At 43.9% G+C, this 20,383-nt stretch overlaps 2 protein-coding genes across 4 annotated transcripts in view; both read left to right on the top strand.

Annotated features, from left to right (window-relative positions):
- The first annotated feature begins 306 nt into the window (after positions 1-306).
- On the top strand, positions 307-15,353 carry LOC115118370 (uncharacterized). 2 transcript variants are annotated; one of them, XM_065022216.1, is made up of 11 exons: positions 307-1,543; positions 3,959-4,010; positions 7,083-7,100; positions 7,798-7,887; positions 9,790-9,891; positions 11,873-12,034; positions 12,123-12,227; positions 12,348-13,679; positions 14,120-14,245; positions 14,435-14,579; positions 14,693-15,353. In XM_065022216.1, the coding sequence occupies exons 1-11, from the start codon at positions 758-760 to the stop codon at positions 15,186-15,188; spliced, it is 3,414 nt and encodes a 1,137-aa protein (XP_064878288.1). In that variant the 5' UTR covers positions 307-757; the 3' UTR covers positions 15,189-15,353. The 2 variants fall into 2 exon arrangements, with proteins under 2 accessions (XP_064878288.1, XP_064878289.1); XM_065022217.1 differs by lacking the exons at positions 3,959-4,010; positions 7,083-7,100 and having other exon boundaries at positions 7,798-7,903.
- A 1,969-nt stretch (positions 15,354-17,322) lies between these two features.
- Positions 17,323-20,383, top strand: part of LOC115118369 (ATP-dependent Clp protease ATP-binding subunit clpX-like, mitochondrial) — a 29,898-nt gene continuing 26,837 nt past the window's right edge. For both annotated transcript variants that reach the window (XM_065022227.1, XM_065022226.1), the window contains exons 1-3: positions 17,323-17,552; positions 18,048-18,120; positions 18,561-18,721. In XM_065022227.1, the coding sequence (XP_064878299.1) occupies positions 18,066-18,120; positions 18,561-18,721 (216 nt within the window). In that variant the 5' untranslated portion in view covers positions 17,323-17,552; positions 18,048-18,065. The remainder of the gene's footprint in view (positions 17,553-18,047; positions 18,121-18,560; positions 18,722-20,383) is intronic.

The raw sequence follows: 20,383 nt of genomic DNA, 5'->3' as shown, positions 1-20,383 counted from the left end.
CATGGTGCTTTCAGCCTTTCAGAAACAAAGAAAGTCTTATAACAGAGCGTACTGGTCTATGTGCTCATCATTCAATAGGCTCAGTTCAAGTCTCACTTGTTCACTTAAAGAATGCTTTCCTTGTTCAGAATTATCTTGAAAAAACTTTTTGCAATTTTTTTTATTTTCAAGCAGCATGCACTTGGCAATAAATCAACCCCCCCCCCCTCCAAAAAAACACCACAATAAGAATGTGAAATTAGAATGATAAAAGGAAAAGTCCCTATGCGGCTGAATCCATTTCATGTCCCCATATATGGTCACTGCTGCGTTTGATAAATCGAGTCAAAAGACATTTGACGCGAAGCTGTTCTCCAGAAGTTTCCAGAGTTGCGCAATGAAATCTCGCTTGACACTCAGAAAAGAAAAGACAAATTGTTCTGTGCCTTCGGACAGCTTCATGACAACTTTTCTTCGGATTTCTTCCAATAGAATTACAGAAGAACTGTCTCTCGTTTGTTACCTAGCAATAGCATACAACTGTCTGTAACGTAGTATGTTTGTGCCTCGGTGGATGTAAGATCCAGCGTCTAGATCACTGAGTTCTGTGTATGCGTATCGGATGTATGCGCCTAGATCACCGTGCTGTGTGTGTCAGTAGGGACTAGTGGAACACGTCTGGAGAGGAAACAGTGAACTAAAAATCTTGCTGGTAGCATATTTAACTTTTTTTTTATTATTATTGTGGGGGGGGAATTGTCAGGACTCAGAAAGTAGGATGATGAGGGAGGGAGGTGGTTGTCTGGGACTCCCAGGGATGTTACGAGTTTTCTTGTTGGGGACTTGTGCTCTTACGGTCCTGAGCTCTGCAGGCTTGGTGTTCCTTCTGGTGCAACACATGCACCTGTCAGCCCACCTTGCCCGGTTGGATCTACAGCTCCAGGTGCTCTCAGAGACTTCTGGCGCCGTGCTGCATCATTCTGCAGCAGTATCCCTCCGGGCCAGCGGGGACCCTGGAGAGGAAGCTTCCCACAGGACCAGCATGGACCCCGGAGAGGAAGCTTCCCACAGGACCAGCATGGACCCCGGAGAGGAAGCTTCCCACAGGACCAGCAGGGACCCCGGAGAGGAAGCTTCCCACAGGACCAGCAGGGACCCCGGAGAGGAAGCTTCCCACAGGACCAGCAGGGACCCCGGAGAGGAAGCTTCCCACAGGACCAGCAGGGACCCCGGAGAGGAAGCTTCCCACAGGACCAGCATGGACCCCGGAGAGGAAGCTTCCCACAGGACCAGCAGGGACCCTGGAGAGGAAGCTTCCCACAGGACCAGCAGGGACCCTGGAGAAGAGACTGATAGGTTGCAGGTGCTCTCAGCGGAATCTGGGTTGCAGACATCACCCCACAGGACGAGCAGGGAAGACCCAGGCAGAGAGGAGGCAGAAAGGGAGCTGCAGCATGGCCGACCCCGCAATAAGAGGAGCCAGGCTGGGAAACACCAGACTAAGCGACAGCAGAAACGTGCCGACAGGGACATGATGATAATGATGACATACTCTATGGTCCCGGTAAGAATCTTCAGAAATATTTACTACATGAATTAGAGGCAGTATGTTATGTGTCTATTAAGTGAGTTATAGTAGGTTATTTTTGATTTATTTTTTACCTTTATTTAACTAGGCAAGTCAGTTAAGAACAAATTCTTATTTACAATGACGGCCTAGGAAACAGTGGGTTAACTGCCTTGTTCAGGGGCAGAACGACAAATTTTTACCTTGTTAGCTCGGGGGATTCGATCTTGCAACTTTTCAGTTACTAGTCCAACGCTCAAACCACTAGGCTACCCTGCCGCCCCTCCACTCTAACCACTAGGCTACCCTGTCGCCCCTCCACTCTAACCACTCGGCTACCTGCCGCCCCTCCACTCTAACCACTAGGCTACCTGCCACCCCTCCACTCTAACCACTAGGCTACCCTGCCGCCCCTCCACTCTAACCACTAGGCTACCTGCCGCCCCTCCACTCTAACCACTAGGCTACCTGCCGCCCCTCCACTCTAACCACTAGGCTACCTGCCGCCCCTCCACTCTAACCACTAGGCTACCCTGCCGCCCCTCCACTCTAACCACTAGGCTACCCTGCCGCCCCTCCACTCTAACCACTAGGCTACCCTGCCGTCCCAGGTAGATAGTTATTGTAGGTTATTTTTGTAATTTAGTGACTGGATATATTTTTATACTCCTTTCTCGTACTGATCCCCCCCGGTGGGAATTGAACCCAACAAAAACCCTGGTGTTGCAAGTGCTGAGAGCCACATTGGATCATACCATAAGTTATGTGGTATGTAGAGTCTAAACTGGAACAAGACTCTGCTACAGTTTAAGACAAGACCAGCTGTGACTTGTCACACGTTTTTTTTCTTATGCATGTAGATCATCATTTATGATTACACAACGTTAAGTTACTGTAGAGTTTGTTTTCGAGGAAAGAAGATTCAAGCTGGAATAGTTTAGTATTCTCACTCTCCATATGTTCAGAGTCATTTCCTCTTTTCAGTCTTCTGGGATTAGCAGAAAATGTCCTTCCCGTGCCAAGAATAATCTCATTGGAAGTCTGTGGATATATGATTAAGAGGAGGAAAACTGAGCATGCGTCTGAAATATATCCTATTCCCTGTATAGTGCACTACTTTTAGAAAAGGTTATATAGGACCCTGGTCTAAAGTAGTGCACTATATAGGGAATAGGGTTCCATTTGGTACTCTGACAAACTCATCCTATCCTCTGGGCTAAAACCACAAAGGGACCCACTTGTGACTAGTTTATATAGTGTTAGAAGACACACACAGGTGTCTGTAATCATGGCCGGGGGTGGCCTGATATCATTGGTTAATTCTCATATATTAAAATAGCATACAAAAAAACATAAATGGATAGCGTACGATAATAGATACAATTTCGCTACGTAAGCCTACAAACATTTACAAAATCACAATAATCACAAGAATGTCTTCAGATCTGGAACGAATTGCAAAAATCGCTGAAGTTGGAGACTTTTATCTCCCTCACCAACTTTAAACATCTGCTATCTGAGCAGCTAACCGATCGCTGCAGCTGTACATCGTCTATCAGTAAATAGCCCACCCAATTTACCTACCTCATCCCCATACTGTTTTTATTTATTTACTTTTCTGCTCTTTTGCACACCAATATCTCTACCTGTACATGACCATCTGATCATTTATCACCCCAGTGTTAATCTGCTAAATTGTAATTATTCGCCTACCTCCTCACGCCTTTTGCACACAATGTATATAGACTCTTTTTTAAATAAATAAAAAATACAAATTCTACTGTGTAATTGACTTGTTTATTGTTTAACTCCATGTGTAACTCTGTGTTGTTGTTTACTCCATGTGTAACTCTGTGTTGTTGTTTACTCCATGTGTAACTCTGTGTTGTTGTTTACTCCATGTGTAACTCTGTGTTATCTGTTCACACTGCTATGCTTTATCTTGGCCAGATCGCAGTTGTAAATGAGAACTTGTTCTCAACTTGCCTACCTGGTTAAATAAAAGGTGTTCTCAACTAGCCTACCTGGTTAAATAAAAGGTGTTCTCAACTAGCCTACCTGGTTAAATAAAAGGTGTTCTCAACTTGCCTACCTGGTTAAATAAAAGGTGTTCTCAACTAGCCTACCTGGTTAAATAAAGGTGTTCTCAACTAGCCTACCTGGTTAAATAAAAGGTGTTCTCAACTAGCCTACCTGGTTAAATAAAAGGTGTTCTCAACTAGCCTACCTGGTTAAATAAAGGTGTTCTCAACTAGCCTACCTGGTTAAATAAAGGTGTTCTCAACTAGCCTACCTGGTTAAATAAAGGTGTTGAGACCGAAGGGAGCAAGGGTCTTTAAATGAAAGATCCAAGCTGTAGTGTCCCTTAAGTTGCTGTTATTGTCACCGTTTCCCTTCACTTGTGTCTTTCAGATCAAGGTCCTGTTGGAACTATGTAACAGCACAAAAGACATGTGTTTCACAGGTGCGTTGTTGTTGAAATAGCTCTTCTAATATCTAGGGTACACAGGTAACAGGTAGACAGGTAACAGACAGGTAACAGGTAGACAGGTAACAGACAGGTAACAGACAGGTAACAGGTAGACAGGTAACAGGTAGACAGGTAGACAGGTAACAGACAGGTAGAGACAGGTAACAGGGAGACAGGTAACAGACAGGTAACAGGTAGACAGGTAACAGGTAGACAGGTAACAGGTAGACAGGTAACAGACAGGTAACAGGTAGACAGGTAACAGGTAGACAGGTAACAGACAGGTAACAGACAGGTAACAGACAGGTAACAGGTAGACAGGTAACAGACAGGTAACAGGTAGACAGGTAACAGACAGGTAACAGGTAGACAGGTAACAGACAGGTAACAGACAGGTAACAGGTAGACAGGTAACAGACAGGTAACAGGTAGACAGGTAACAGACAGGTAGACAGGTAACAGACAGGTAGACAGGTAACAGGTAACAGACAGGTAACAGGTAGACAGGTAACAGAGAGGTAACAGACAGGTAACAGGTAGACAGGTAACAGAGAGGTAACAGACAGGTAACAGGTAGACAGGTAACAGACAGGTAGACAGGTAACAGACAGGTAACAGGTAACAGACAGGTAGACAGGTAACAGACAGGTAACAGACAGTTAACAGACAGTTAACAGGTAGACAGGTAACAGACAGGTAACAGACAGTTAACAGGTAGACAGGTAGACAGGTAACAGGTAGACAGGTAACAGACAAGTAACAGACAGGTAACAGACAGGTAGACAGGTAAACAGGTAACAGACAGGTAGACAGGTAACAGACAGGTAACAGACAGGTAACAGGTAGACAGGTAACAGACAGGTAGACAGGTAACAGACAGGTAACAGGTAGACAGGTAACAGACAGGTAACAGACAGGTAACAGACAGGTAACAGGGAGACAGGTAACAGACAGGTAGACAGGTAACAGACAGGTAGACAGGTAACAGGTAGACAGGTAACAGGTAGACAGGTAACAGACAGGTAGACAGGTAACAGACAGGTAGACAGGTAACAGACAGGTAGACAGGTAACAGGTAGACAGGTAACAGACAGGTAACAGACAGGTAGACAGGTAACAGACAGGTAACAGGTAGACATGTAACAGACACGTAACAGACAGGTAACAGGTAGACAGGTAACAGACAGGTAACAGACAGGTAACAGACAGGTAACAGGGAGACAGGTAACAGACAGGTAACAGGTAGACAGGTAACAGACAGGTAGACAGGTAACAGACAGGTAGACAGGTAACAGACAGGTAACAGGTAGACAGGTAACAGACAGGTAACAGGTAGACAGGTAACAGACAGGTAGACAGGTAACAGACAGGTAGACAGGTAGACAGGTAACAGGTAGACAGGTAACAGACAGGTAACAGGTAGACAGGTAACAGGTAGACAGGTAACAGACAGGTAACAGGTAGACAGGTAACAGACAGGTAACAGACAGGTAACAGGTAGACAGGTAACAGACAAGTAACAGACAAGTAACAGACAGGTAACAGACAGGTAGACAGGTAACAGACAGGTAGACAGGTAACAGACAGGTAGACAGGTAACAGACAGGTAGACAGGTAACAGGTAGACAGGTAACAGGTAGACAGGTAACAGACATGTAACAGGTAGACAGGTAACAGACATGTAACAGGTAGACAGGTAACAGACAGGTAACAGGTAGACAGGTAACAGACAGGTAACAGGTAGACAGGTAACAGACAGGTAACAGACAGGTAACAGGTAGACAGGTAACAGACAGGTAACAGGTAGACAGGTAACAGGTAGACAGGTAACAGACAGGTAACAGACAGGTAACAGGGAGACAGGTAACAGACAGGTAACAGACAGGTAACAGGTAGACAGGTAACAGACAGGTAGACAGGTAACAGACAGGTAGACAGGTAACAGGTAGACAGGTAACAGACAGGTAGACAGGTAACAGACAGGTAACAGGTAGACATGTAACAGACAGGTAACAGACAGGTAACAGGGAGACAGGTAACAGACAGGTAACAGGTAGACAGGTAACAGACAGGTAGACAGGTAACAGACAGGTAACAGGTAGACAGGTAACAGGTAGACAGGTAACAGACAGGTAGACAGGTAACAGACAGGTAGACAGGTAACAGGTAGACAGGTAACAGACAGGTAACAGACAGGTAGACAGGTAACAGACATGTAACAGTCAGGTAACAGGTAGACAGGTAACAGACAGGTAACAGGTAGACAGGTAACAGACAGGTAACAGACAGGTAACAGGTAGACAGGTAACAGACAGGTAACAGACAGGTAGACAGGTAAGACAGTTAACAGGTAGACAGGTAACAGACAGGTAACAGGTAGACAGGTAACAGACAGGTAACAGACAGTTAACAGGTAGACAGGTAACAGACAGGTAACAGGTAGACAGGTAACAGACAAGTAACAGACAAGTAACAGACAGGTAACAGACAGGTAGACAGGTAACAGACAGGTAACAGACAGGTAGACAGGTAACAGGTAGACAGGTAACAGACATGTAACAGGTAGACAGGTAACAGACAGGTAACAGGTAGACAGGTAACAGACAGGTAGACAGGTAACAGGTAGACAGGTAACAGACAGGTAACAGACAGGTAACAGACAGGTAGACAGGTAACAGACAGGTAGACAGGTAACAGGTAGACAGGTAACAGACATGTAACAGGTAGACAGGTAACAGACAGGTAACAGGTAGACAGGTAACAGACAGGTAACAGGTAGACAGGTAACAGACAGGTAACAGGTAGACAGGTAACAGGTAGACAGGTAACAGACAGGTAGACAGGTAACAGACAGGTAACAGACAGGTAACAGACAGGTAACAGACAGGTAAGAAAAACACATTTTGTTTTTTTGAAAACTACAATTATTAAAATAAAAAAACATTAGCAACAGCCTTAATACAGACAGTACCTCATTGAAACGCTGCATGTTGCCTATTGCACAATGACATGGACATGAATACAAAAAGGTCCATTCCTAACCATTCATTCCATCCTACATTACAGGCTCACCAGGACCTCCAGGTAAAACAATCAAGAACACTTTGCATCAATCAAAGCATGACAAAAGGGAAAATGGGGGGGATACCTAGTCAGTTGTCCAACTGAAAGCCTTCAACTGAAATGTGTCTTCTGCATTTAACCCAACCCCCCTCTAAATCAGAGAGGTGAAGGGGGGGGGGGCTGCCTTAATCGACATCTACGTCTTCGGGCGCCCCGGGGAACAGTGGGTTAACTGCCTTGTTCAGGGCCCGGGGAACAGTGGGTTAATTGCCTTGTTCAGGGCCCAGGGAACAGTGGGTTAACTGCCTTGTTCAGGGCCCGGGGAACAGTGGGTTAACTGCCTTGTTCAGGGCCCGGGGAACAGTGGGTTAACTGCCTTGTCCAGGGCCTGGGGAACAGTGGGTTAACTGCCTTGTTCAGGGCCCGGGGAACAGTGGGATAACTGCCTTGTTCAGGGCCCGGGGAACAGTGGGTTAACTGCCTTGTTCAGGGCCCGGGGAACAGTGGTTAATTGCCTTGTTCAGGGCCCGGGGAACAGTGGGTTAACTAACTTGCTCAGGGGGCAGAACGATAGATTTTGTACCATATCAGCTCGGGGTATTTGATCCAGCAACCTTTCGGTTACCGGCCGAATGTTCTAAAAACATTTTTTTTTTTTTAAATGCTTCTAGTCATACATGTAGTTATCGATGATCATACAGGATGGTATCTGTTCAAGGCACTCCGGGTGTGGATGGGAAGCCAGGAGTCAATGCTACGGAAGGCATATCAGGACCACCTGGACCTGCAGGGAGACGAGGGAAAAAAGGTCAGACACTGTCGTGGTATGTGATTTTTTTTGTCCATGCACAAGTGCTCGATTATACAGTGCCTTGCGAAAGTATTCGGCCCCCTTGAACTTTGTGACCTTTTGCCACATTTCAGGCTTCAAACATAAAGATATAAAACTGTATTTTTTTTGTGAAGAATCAACAACAAGTGGGACACAATCATGAAGTGGAACGACATTTATTGGATATTTCAAACTTTTTTAACAAATCAAAAACTGAAAAATTGGGCGTGCAAAATTATTCAGCCCCTTTACTTTCAGTGCAGCAAACTCTCTCCAGAAGTTCAGTGAGGATCTCTGAATGATCCAATGTTGACCTAAATGACTAATGATGATAAATACAATCCACCTGTGTGTAATCAAGTCTCCGTATAAATGCACCTGCACTGTGATAGTCTCAGAGGTCCGTTAAAAGCGCAGAGAGCATCATGAAGAACAAGGAACACACCAGGCAGGTCCGGGATACTGTTGTGAAGAAGTTTAAAGCCGGATTTGGATACAAAAAGATTTCCCAAGCTTTAAACTTCCCAAGGAGCACTGTGGAAGCGATAATATTGAAATGGAAGGAGTATCAGACCACTGCAAATCTACCAAGACCTGGCCGTGCCTCTAAACTTTCAGCTCATACAAGGAGAAGACTGATCAGAGATGCAGCCAAGAGGCCCATGATCACTCTGGATGAACTGCAGAGATCTACAGCTGAGGTGGGAGACTCTGTCCATAGGACAACAATCAGTCGTATATTGCACAAATCTGGCCTTTATGGAAGAGTGGCAAGAAGAAAGCCATTTCTTAAAGATATCCATAAAAAGTGTTGTTTAAAGTTTGCCACAAGCCAGCTGGGAGACACACCAAACATGTGGAAGAAGGTTCTCTGGTCAGATGAAACCATAATTGAACTTTTTGGCAACAATGCAAAACGTTATGTTTGGCGTAAAAGCAACACAGCTCATCACCCTGAACACACCATCCCCACTGTCAAACATGGTGGTGGCAGCATCATGGTTTGGGCCTGCTTTTCTTCAGCAGGGACAGGGAAGATGGTTAAAATTGATGGGAAGATGGATGGAGCCAAATACAGGACCCTTCTGGAAGAAAACCTGATGGAGTCTGCAAAAGACCTGAGACTGGGACGGAGATTTGTCTTCCAACAAGACAATGATCCAAAACATAAAGCAAAATCTACAATGGAATGGTTCAAAAATAAACATATCCAGGTGTTAGAATGGCCAAGTCAAAGTCCAGACCTGAATCCAATCGAGAATCTGTGGAAAGAACTGAAAACTGCTGTTCACAAATGCTCTCCATCCAACCTCACTGAGCTCGAGCTGTTTTGCAAGGAGGAATGGGAAACAATTTCAGTCTCTCGATGTGCAAAACTGATAGAGACATACCCCGAACGACTTACAGCTGTAATCGCAGCAAAAGGTGGCGCTACAAAATATTAACTTAATGGGGCTGAATAATTTTGCACGCCCAATTTTTCAGTTTTTGATTTGTTAAAAAAGTTTGAAATATCCAATAAATGTCGTTCCACTTCATGATTGTGTCCCACTTGTTGTTGATTCTTCACAAAAAAATACAGTTTTATATCTTTATGTTTGAAGCCTGAAATGTGGCAAAAGGTCGCAAAGTTCAAGGGGGCCGAATACTTTCGCAAGGCACTGTACATGTGCAGACCAGTGGAGGCTGGTGTCACCTTAAATTGGAGGACTTGTAATTCATTCTATTATACAGCCATGACAATGATTCCATCTTCCAATTCAAAGTGACACCAGCCTCCACTGGTACAGACCTAACGAAACTAAATAATTTAAAGAAATCAGTAAATAAATAAAAAAATCCATCCATAACTATCATGATGACCCCTTGCCTGTCCAGGTCCCCCTGGAGAGAGAGGGGAGCCTGGGGTGAAAGGAGACGTGGGAGACCCTGGACCTCCAGGACTGAAGGACGAGACCTCCAATGACATCTTCATAGAGGGTAAAAGAGGGTAGAGTTCTCATTCTCTTAAAAATCCATTTTACTAGCTCACCCTACTAGTTCATCTTACTAGCTCACCTTACTAGCTTAATCCCCCTACTAGTTCATTTTACTAATTTAATCCCCCTACTAGTTCATTTTACTAGCTTAATCCCCCTACTAGTTCATTTTACTAATTTAATCCCCCTACTAGTTCATTTTACTAGCTTAATCCCCCTACTAGTTCATTTTACTAATTTAATCCCCCTACTAGTTCATTTTACTATCTTAATCCCCCTACTAGTTCATTTTACTAGCTTAATCCCCCTACTAGTTCATTTTACTATCTTAATCCCCCTACTAGTTCATTTTACTATCTTAATCCCCCTACTAGTTCATTTTACTAATTTAATCCCCCTACTAGTTCATTTTACTAGCTTAATCCCCCTACTAGTTCATTTTACTAGCTCACCCTACTAGCTCACCCTACTAGCTCACCCTACTAGCTCACCCTACTAGATCACCCTACTAGATCACCTTGCTAGCTCACCTTGCTAGCTCACCCTACTAGATCACCTTGCTAGCTCACCTTGCTAGCTCACCCTACTAGATCACCCTACTAGCTCACCCTACTAGCTCACCTTGCTAGCTCACCCTACTAGCTCACCCTACTAGTTCATCTTACTAGCTCACCCTACTAGATCACCTTACTAGATCACCCTACTAGATCACCCTACTAGTTAATCTTACTAGTTAATCTTACTAGCTCACCCTGCTAGTTCATCTTACTAGCTTAATCCCCCTACTAGTTCATTTTACTAGCTTAATCCCCCTACTAGTTCATTTTACTAGCTTAATCCCCCTACTAGCTCACCTTACTAGCTCACCCTACTAGTTCACCTTACTAGATCACCCTACTAGTTCACCTTACTAGCTCACCCTGCTAGTTCATCTTACTAGCCCACCCTACTAGATCACCCTACTAGTTAACCTTACTAGTTCACCTTACTAGTTCACCTTACTAGATCACCCTACTAGTTCACCTTACTAGATCACCCTACTAGATCACCCTACTAGTTCACCCTACTAGTTCATCTTACTAGCTCATCTTACTAGCTCATCTTACTAGCTCACCCTACTAGTTCATCCTAGCTCACCCTAGCTCATCTTACTAGATCACCCTACTAGTTCATCTTACTAGCTCACCTTACTAGCTCATCTTACTAGATCACCCTACTAGTTCATCTTACTAGCTCATCTTACTAGCTCACCCTGCTAGTTCATCTTACTAGCTCACCCTGCTAGTTCATCTTACTAGCTCACCCTACTAGTTCATCTTACTAGCTCACCCTACTAGATCACCCTACTAGTTCATCTTACTAGCTCACCCTGCTAGTTCATCTTACTATATCACCCTACTAGTTCATCTTACTAGCTCACCCTACTAGTTCATCTTACTAGCTCACCCTGCTAGTTCATCTTACTAGCTCACCCTACTAGTTCATCTTACTAGCTCACCCTGCTAGTTCATCTTACTAGCTCACCCTACTAGTTCATCTTACTAGCTCACCCTGCTAGTTCATCTTACTAGCTCACCCTGCTAGTTCATCTTACTAGCTCACCCTACTAGTTCATCTTACTAGCTCACCCTACTAGTTCATCTTACTAGATCACCCTACTAGTTCATCTTACTAGATCACCCTACTAGTTCATCTTACTAGCTCACCCTGCTAGTTCATCTTACTAGCTCACCCTGCTAGTTCATCTTACTAGCTCACCCTACTAGTTCATCTTACTAGCTCACCCTACTAGTTCATCTTACTAGCTCACCCTGCTAGTTCATCTTACTAGATCATCCTCAACTACATTTGAGCTACTAAACACTTATTTTGCAGATAGTTACAATTGATGTTTTACTTGCAATGATCATAATTGTATTACATACTGTAAATGTTTTTCTGAGAAGCTTGTTCAGATCCTGTTCCTCTGGTTGTGTTTGAAGGGCCTCCGGGTCCAAGGGGCCCTCCTGGCCCTGCCGGTCCCCCTGGTCTACCTGGCCCCCCAGCGACCTTAGAGGACCCAGAACCCTCTAGAAATAGGACCATGAGAGCACAGTTGTTAGAGAACACCTGTTTCCATCAAGACAACATATCTGACTCTCTGGGTGAGTATGCGGTTCAGAGATTCCACCAACAATGACATGCATTCATCCTCACTGTAAAACACTGTTCCATTTTTCTCTACACTCTTAGGTACAGAGAATGCAGCCACAAGCAGCGACATCTTAAATGTAACCAACGCAGAGACTGTTAATAGAACCATCAGGGCACACATCCATCAAGCCAACATGTCTTCGGGTGAGCATACTGTCCTGGCAGAGATTCCACCACCAACAACAACTCAGAATCACCTTGTATGAACATAAGTTTATTCCTCAGTGTAAAAACAACAACACTGTTGCATCTCTCTCCCCTTAGAGTCAGCGAATCTGGTTGCAAGTAATGACATGAATGTAACTGACACCGAGAACGAGGAATTAAATAACCGACAAATGACATACACCGAGATTGTGGAAGAAGGACCTTGGAACGCAACTCACACCGAGATTGTGGAAGAAGGACCTTTGAACGCAACCGAGATTGTGGAAGAAGGACCTTTGAACGCAACCGAGATTGTGGAAGAAGGACCTTTGAACGCAACTGAGATTGTGGAAGACGGACCTTTGAACGCAACCGAGATTGTGGAAGAAGGACCTTTGAACACAACCGAGATTGTGGAAGAAGGACCTTTGAATGCAACCGAGATTGTGGAAGAAGGACCTTTGAACGCAACAGAGATTGTGGAAGAAGGACCTTTGAACGCAACCGAGATTGTGGAAGAAGGACCTTTGAACGCAACCGAGATTGTGGAAGAAGGACATTTGAACGCAACCGAGATTGTGGAAGAAGGACCTTTGAACGCAACCGAGATTGTGGAAGAAGGACCTTTGAACGCAACCGAGATTGTGGAAGAAGGACCTTTGAACGCAACCGAGATTGTGGAAGAAGGACCTTTGAACGCAACCGAGATTGTGGAAGAAGGACATTTGAACGCAACCGAGATTGTGGAAGAAGGACATTTGAACGCAACCGAGATTGTGGAAGAAGGACCTTTGAACGCAACTGACAGCGAGATTGTGGAAGAAGGACATTTGAACGCAACCGAGATTGTGGAAGAAGGACCTTTGAACGCAACCGAGATTGTGGAAGAAGGACCTTTGAACGCAACAGAGATTGTGGAAGAAGGACATTTGAACGCAACTGACAGCGAGATTGTGGAAGAAGGACATTTGAACGCAACCGAGATTGTGGAAGAAGGACATTTGAACGCAACCGAGATTGTGGAAGAAGGACATTTGAACGCAACCGAGATTGTGGAAGAAGGACATTTGAACGCAACCGAGATTGTGGAAGAAGGACATTTGAACGCAACCGAGATTGTGGAAGAAGGACATTTGAACGCAACCGAGATTGTGGAAGAAGGACCTTTGAACGCAACCGAGATTGTGGAAGAAGGACCTTTGAATGCAACTGACCGCGAGATTGTGGAAGAAGGACCTTTGAACGCAACCGAGATTGTGGAAGAAGGACCTTTGAACATAACTGAGATTGTGGAAGAAGGACCTTTGAACGTAACTGAGATTGTGGAAGAAGGACCTTTGAACGTAACTGAGATTGTGGAAGAAGGACCTTTGAACGTAACTGAAATTGTGGAAGAAGGACCTTTGAACACAACCGAGATTGTGGAAGAAGCAGCATTTAGGAAAACTGGTATGAAACTATTTAAATCTATAAAGGGGTTGAATTAGGATGGTGAAGGTATTAAAATTGATTGCATCTTCCCTATTCCCCCCAATGACACCTTGAATGTAACCGACAGAGAGGATGCGAAAGAAGAACCTGTTTGGAAAGCTGGTATCAAAACTATTTGTTCATAGGCAACACTGGGGGTTCAATTGGGATGTTGAAGGTAGATTATTGTTCTTCATAATTGGTTGCATTTTGTCAACAGAAGGCCTTAAAAAGTCTTCACTGTTCCCTCCAATGTAACCACAGCATTTAAAAGGTACAGCCTGGAAGCTTAGTTTGTACTACTGTACTATACCTTCAACCTTTACTCGTGAGCGCCCCCTAGTGGAAACTGTTGCTGAGTGAAATGATTTCAAACATTGTCATTATTTAATTTCCATGTTTCTCTTTCGTATCCATAGAATACATTATCAAAAGCATAACGTGCTTTCCAAACGTCACTAAAATGGAAACTACATTTGGAGTTTGGATGCAAGATGCAGCCCGGGTGAACGATAACCACATTTGGATGGCTGAGCACTTTTCAGGTACAGTGCTTTTGGCAAGTCGTAAAGGAAATACCAGTAATATTGAGGAACCGTGTTTTTATAATAGGGAAAACTCAAGGTCAAAGAAATAAATCATCTGGTACAATACATCAAGTTTATATAAGTTGCAACAATGAATCCATTTCCAGTAGAAAGATACTGTGTGTGCGATTTACATTTGGCTTTCAGGTCGAGTCTTGCAGGAGTACAAGAGCATTGCATCATTTCCTAACAGCAGGTCTATTGACATGAGGAAGTTCTACCAGGGTTGTGGCCACATCATCTACAATGGGTCTGTTTACTATCACAATGCAGGGACCTCGAAAGTTGTCAAGTAAGTGTTTCTTTACTGCAGTTTAAAGCAACACTTATATTATCAGATATTTTTTCAAAATCTTGTACATGATTCTAAGTGTTTTATCCATTCTCAATATTTTGCTTTTACAGGGATAACCTGAAGACCAGGAGATTACAGACACTGGCCATTGAGAATGCTCTTTACCACAATCGAACCTATCTCTTCCACAACTCCAAGACGTACTTTAAGTTTGCTGTGGACGAGAACGGACTGTGGCTCATATATGCTTCAGTTATCAATGGAACCGTGATGGTGGCCAAGTTAAACCAGAAGAGGTTTTCTGTGTCGTCTGTGGTTAGCACGTCCTATCCTGTACCGAACGCTGGGAATGCCTTTGTTGCATGTGGAGTTCTGTATCTGACTGACACCAAAGATACAAAAGTCACACATGCCTTTGACTTAATGAAAGAGAAACCTTTGAATGTAAGTTTGGATCTCAGATCAGCCAATGGTATAATGGCCATGTTGTCATATTATCCCGAAAATCAACTTTTGTACATGTGGGACAACAGCTATGTGAAAATATGCAAGGCTTATTTTACTTTGGATCAAAAAAGTCTAGTCACATGTTATGGTCGTAAATAAATCTTATGATCGTGGGAGACATTCTGCCTAGGAGAATACAGTCAGTCACAAGTAGTGACACCTTGAATGTAACCAATGCAGAGAAGGTTCTATTAACAATCAGAGCACACACCCATCAAGCCAACACCCATCAAGCCAACGCCCAACAAGCCAACGCCCATCAAGCCAACACCCAACAAGCCAACACCCATCAAGCCAACACCCATCAAGCCAACACCCATCAAGCCAACACCCATCAAGCCAACACCCATCAAGCCAACACCCAACAAGCCAACACCCATCAAGCCAACACCCATCAAGCCAACACCCATCAAGCCAACACCCAACAAGCCAACACCCATCAAGCCAACACCCAACAAGCAACACCCATCGCCCACCCATCAAGCCAACACCCAACCCAAGCCAACGCCCATCAAGCCCCAACACCCATCAAGCCAACAAGCCAACGCCCATCAAGCCAACACCCAACAACACCCATCAAGCCAACGCCCATCAAGCCAACACCCATCAAGCCAACGCCCATCAAGCCAACACCCATCAAGCCAACACCCATCAAGCCAACACCCATCAAGCCAACACCCATCAAGCCAACATGTGACTGTGTTCTAATTTTTTAAGAATTTGAGTGTCATAAAATATACATTTTTGTATAATATTTTTCATCAATATTTTTCTTCTTCTCATTCATTTTGTACAATTACCAATAAAAAACATGTTTTCTTTTCATATTTTACAGTAATTCTCTATCTGATCCTCAATTCAATCAACTGTAAATCCAGCCCTCATTCCCTTTCAAAGTTTGATAATGCAATACACTACATACACTAAAGTCTGACCTCAAAACAAACAAATAGAAAAAAACTAAATTCTGTAACAACGCGAACAGAACAAGGCTCAGTAAACAGAACATCAGATCAATAAAGACACGACACAATCTATATTTAGGCTAGTTAAAAACACAGTAAACAAAAGGTGAATGTAGACTCAAATAACCAAAACATAGCCTACAGCCTACTACGGTGAGATGTATCCTGTAGCGGTCTTGCCAAACAAATAGACCTAAAAAATTATTAATAATAATGTAGCGACCCGCACAGACAGCTGTGTGTTATGTGCTAGGCTAGGAGGTGGTTGTGTTGTACTGACCAGTACCCGGTGTTCGCGGGGTCCGACATGTCAATCAACCTGCTATCTGCCAATCACGGGAATGCCTGGAATGTTCTGATGCCGGGCATCCTGGTGGTTGGCGGAGTGGCGTGGAGGGGGGGTTGGGCATTGGAAGTTAAGACCAGGTTCAGCCTTTGTTCTCTCTCTCTTACATCTGGGCTTCACAAGAGAAGGTCACGGTTGGATTGTGGGTTATCTATTTGGCGTGTGCTACGGCCCAAACAGTAGCCTGTGTAAAGTTGGTTCAATAAACCGTCAATTCGCAAACTCAAGCTTCTGTCTGGACAATTGTTCATTTATGAGCTAGTCAGGTCATTACATTAATAATAAATACATTTTTAAAAAATCATTCAAAATCACAGCGGAAGCCAATCCAGGAAGAAAATAAAAAAAATATGGGACTACCAATCACAGCCGGATGTGATACAGCCTGGATTTGAACCAGAGACTGTAGTGACACCTTTCGCACTGAGATGCAGTGTCTTAGACCACAGATTTTGCGCCAACCTGGCACTCAATTATTTTAACTTTTTCCCTAGTTTTATACAGAGACATAAAACTAACACGGAGGGGGCTCGTGGTGCCGGGGCCTATGGGGGGTGGGGGTCTAGGCCATCCTTAAATTGGAGAATTGTGCATTATTATTCTTAATTCTATGTATTAAAAAAAATGGTGTATATTTTTCTCCATACCTCTTGCTTGAGCTGTCTGTATCCTCCTGACTGGTGGCTATTTTTTTTTTAATTAACAAAATATGCTTCTCTGATCAAATATTGAAAGGACTGTGAGTCTTATTCAGTACATTTTCGTTGTTGGTTGCTTTTCTAAAGTCTACCAACCATGTCAGCTAAAATAGTTATACACGCTAGCTACTCTTAACTTGATTGAAAGCCTGAAATTGATTACTAGCTAGTTATGAGGTTGGGAAACCTTATCTGGCCTGTCGTTATACACGTGAGGAGTCTAACCAATCAGCAAGTCTGGAAGTTCCTAGTTCCGAATTGCATGTGTAAACGCGGTATGAGTTGAAGCGGTTTATCCCCATTATATCTGGACGGTGACACATTGGTATGAATGACATCGTTGACCTGCTAATAAACCTACACAGTCGCAGTGACTCGAGCAAATTGTGCTCCGGGAAGAAACTTGTCAAGCCTTGTTTTGGTTCCATCGTGCTTCGTGTACAATTCAAAAAAGGTAAGGTTTTGTTTTCTAGTAAACTATATATTGTTAAGCCACATTGTGCGTCTCTTAAACATGTCACATAGCTAACCAGTTGACATGTTTTAGTTATGTTTCACCGGGTAACTAAGTTAGCTAAATGACCTCTAATCCGGAATGCTCACTTGTTTTTCTGTCGCTAGCCGTGTTTCCTACATAAAATAAATGGACTAGTTGCCCCACTGGCTTCCAAGTCCGGCCTCGGCCTTCCAGCTATAAGGGTGTTATTTTTGTATTTTCACGTTTGTGTAATAACTTGTAAGTCACGTAGCTGAGGACCACTACTTGTTGACGGGTGAACCTGAATAACTAGTTCGTTATATTGTTCCGTTTAGTTCCGTCAGATGTTTACGTGACTTTGTTTACTTAACTATCTAACTGTGTCCTAGGTATCTACAGTACCTAACAATTGCCCGGGTTGATTCATGCTGGTTAGTAGTTCATCCTGTTTTATCTGTGTTTATTTGCTAGACATTGATTGACTAAAGTATGTCCTGTACATGCACATCGGCCGTGAGGATATTCTTGAATTCAGCACACAGAGGTAACGACACTTTGTAATCTTAATAAATTGTCATAGATAATAATAGTAATCTAAACGCGTCTCTAGCTAAACTTTTTTTAAATTTTTAACAGGACGTCCTGTTGCATTACTTTGATACATTTTAGGTGTGAGAATTGTGCGCGATGTCACATGTAGCGCACAGCTAGCTGTATTTCCGTAATGCCAGATGTTGATATTGACATGGTAAACAACACCTTAGGCTACGTGATGATTAATGATTTCCGGGAAAGGCTGATCTAATGATTGGCTGATAGAGGAGGCATAGAATTTGAACGAATCATTCTATATCTATGGAACGGGAAAGTTGACCTGACCTAATATATATGAATCATGGCCATCCAGAAATAAAAACTACAAAGTTTATGGATTATGATAACATAGGCCTAAACATTTGGTTGCATGGTGTTTCTGTTGTACAGGACTGTCTTGTTCTCGTATTCAACTGTATGCTTTGAGCAGACCTGGTTCTTGTGAAGCTCACCTGCCTCCCAGAGTCCGAGTCAGATCCTTCCATGAAACGGCAGTGTGTTTCGTTGCCAAAGATGGAACAACCAAGGATGGATCCAGCGACAGTGGAAAGGTAAACACATCTGTCTGCTTTACAGAATGAATCACCCCGTGGTGACTAGACCCAGATCTGTTTGCCTGCTTTACAGAATGAATCACCCCGTGGTGACTAGACCCAGATCTGTTTGCCTGCTTTACAGAATGAATCACCCTGTGGTGACTAGACCCAGATCTGTTTGCCTGCTTTACAGAATGAATCACCCCGTGGTGACTAGACCCAGATCTGTTTGCTTTACAGAATGAATCACCCCGTGGTGACTAGACCCAGATCTGTTTGCCTGCTTTACAGAATGAATCACCCCGTGGTGACTAGACCCAGATCTGTTTGCCCTATTTACAGAATGAATCACCCCATGGTGACTAGACCCAGATCTGTTTGCTTTACAGAATGAATCACCCCGTGGTGACTAGACCCAGATCTGTCCGCTTTACAGAATGAATCACCCCGTGGTGACTAGACCCAGATCTGTCCGCTTTACAGAATGAATCACCCCGTGGTGACTAGACCCAGATCTGTTTGCTTTACAGAATGAATCACCCCGTGGTGACTAGACCCAGTTCTGTTTGCTTTACAGAATGAATCACCCCGTGGTGACTAGACCCAGATCTGTTTGCTTTACAGAATGAATCACCCTGTGGTGACTAGACCCAGATCTGTTTGCTTTACAGAATGAATCACCCCGTGGTGACTAGACCCAGATCTGTTTGCTTTACAGAATGAATCACCCTGTGGTGACTAGACCCAGATCTGTTTGCTATTTACAGAATGAATCACCCCGTGGTGACTAGACCCAGATCTGTTTGCTTTACAGAATGAATCACCCCGTGGTGACTAGACCCAGATCTGTTTGCTTTACAGAATGAATCACCCTGTGGTGACTAGACCCAGATCTGTTTGCCCTATTTACAGAATGAATCACCCTGTGGTGACTAGACCCAGATCTGTTTGCTTTACAGAATGAATCACCCCGTGGTGACTAGACCCAGATCTGTTTGCTTTACAGAATGAATCACCCCGTGGTGACTAGACCCAGATCTGTTTGCTTTACAGAATGAATCACCCTGTGGTGACTAGACCCAGATCTGTTTGCCCTATTTACAGAATGAATCACCCTGTGGTGACTAGACCCAGATCTGTTTGCCCTATTTACAGAATGAATCACCCCGTGGTGACTAGACCCAGATCTGTCCGCTTTACAGAATGAATCACCCCGTGGTGACTAGACCCAGATCTGTTTGCCCTATTTACAGAATGAATCACCCTGTGGTGACTAGACCCAGATCTGTTTGCTTTACAGAATGAATCACCCCGTGGTGACTAGACCCAGATCTGTTTGCTTTACAGAATGAATCACCCCGTGGTGACTAGACCCAGATCTGTTTGCCTGCTTTACAGAATGAATCACCCCGTGGTGACTAGACCCAGATCTGTTTGCTTTACAGAATGAATCACCCCGTGGTGACTAGACCCAGATCTGTTTGCTTTACAGAATGAATCACCCTGTGGTGACTAGACCCAGATCTGTTTGCTTTACAGAATGAATCACCCCGTGGTGACTAGACCCAGATCTGTTTGCCCTTTACAGAATGAATCACCCCGTGGTGACTAGACCCAGATCTGTCCGCTTTACAGAATGAATCAACGTGGTGACTAGACCCAGATCTGTTTGCCCTA

The sequence above is a fragment of the Oncorhynchus nerka genome, linkage group LG9a (assembly GCF_034236695.1).
Source record: "Oncorhynchus nerka isolate Pitt River linkage group LG9a, Oner_Uvic_2.0, whole genome shotgun sequence".
In the NCBI taxonomy this organism is placed as follows: Eukaryota; Metazoa; Chordata; class Actinopteri; order Salmoniformes; family Salmonidae; genus Oncorhynchus; species Oncorhynchus nerka.
Note: the sequence above shows the minus strand (reverse complement) of the source record. Positions and strands in the feature narration are given on the sequence as shown.

Coding starts and splice junctions, on each gene's coding strand:
- LOC115118370 (XM_065022216.1), top strand. CDS start 758: ATGATGAGGGAGGGAGGTGGTTGTCTGGGACTCCCAGGGATGTTACGA. Junction 7,888..9,789: donor AGGGAGACGAGGGAAAAAAG/GTCAGACACTGT, acceptor TTGCCTGTCCAG/GTCCCCCTGGAGAGAGAGGG. Junction 14,246..14,434: donor GATGGCTGAGCACTTTTCAG/GTACAGTGCTTT, acceptor TTTGGCTTTCAG/GTCGAGTCTTGCAGGAGTAC.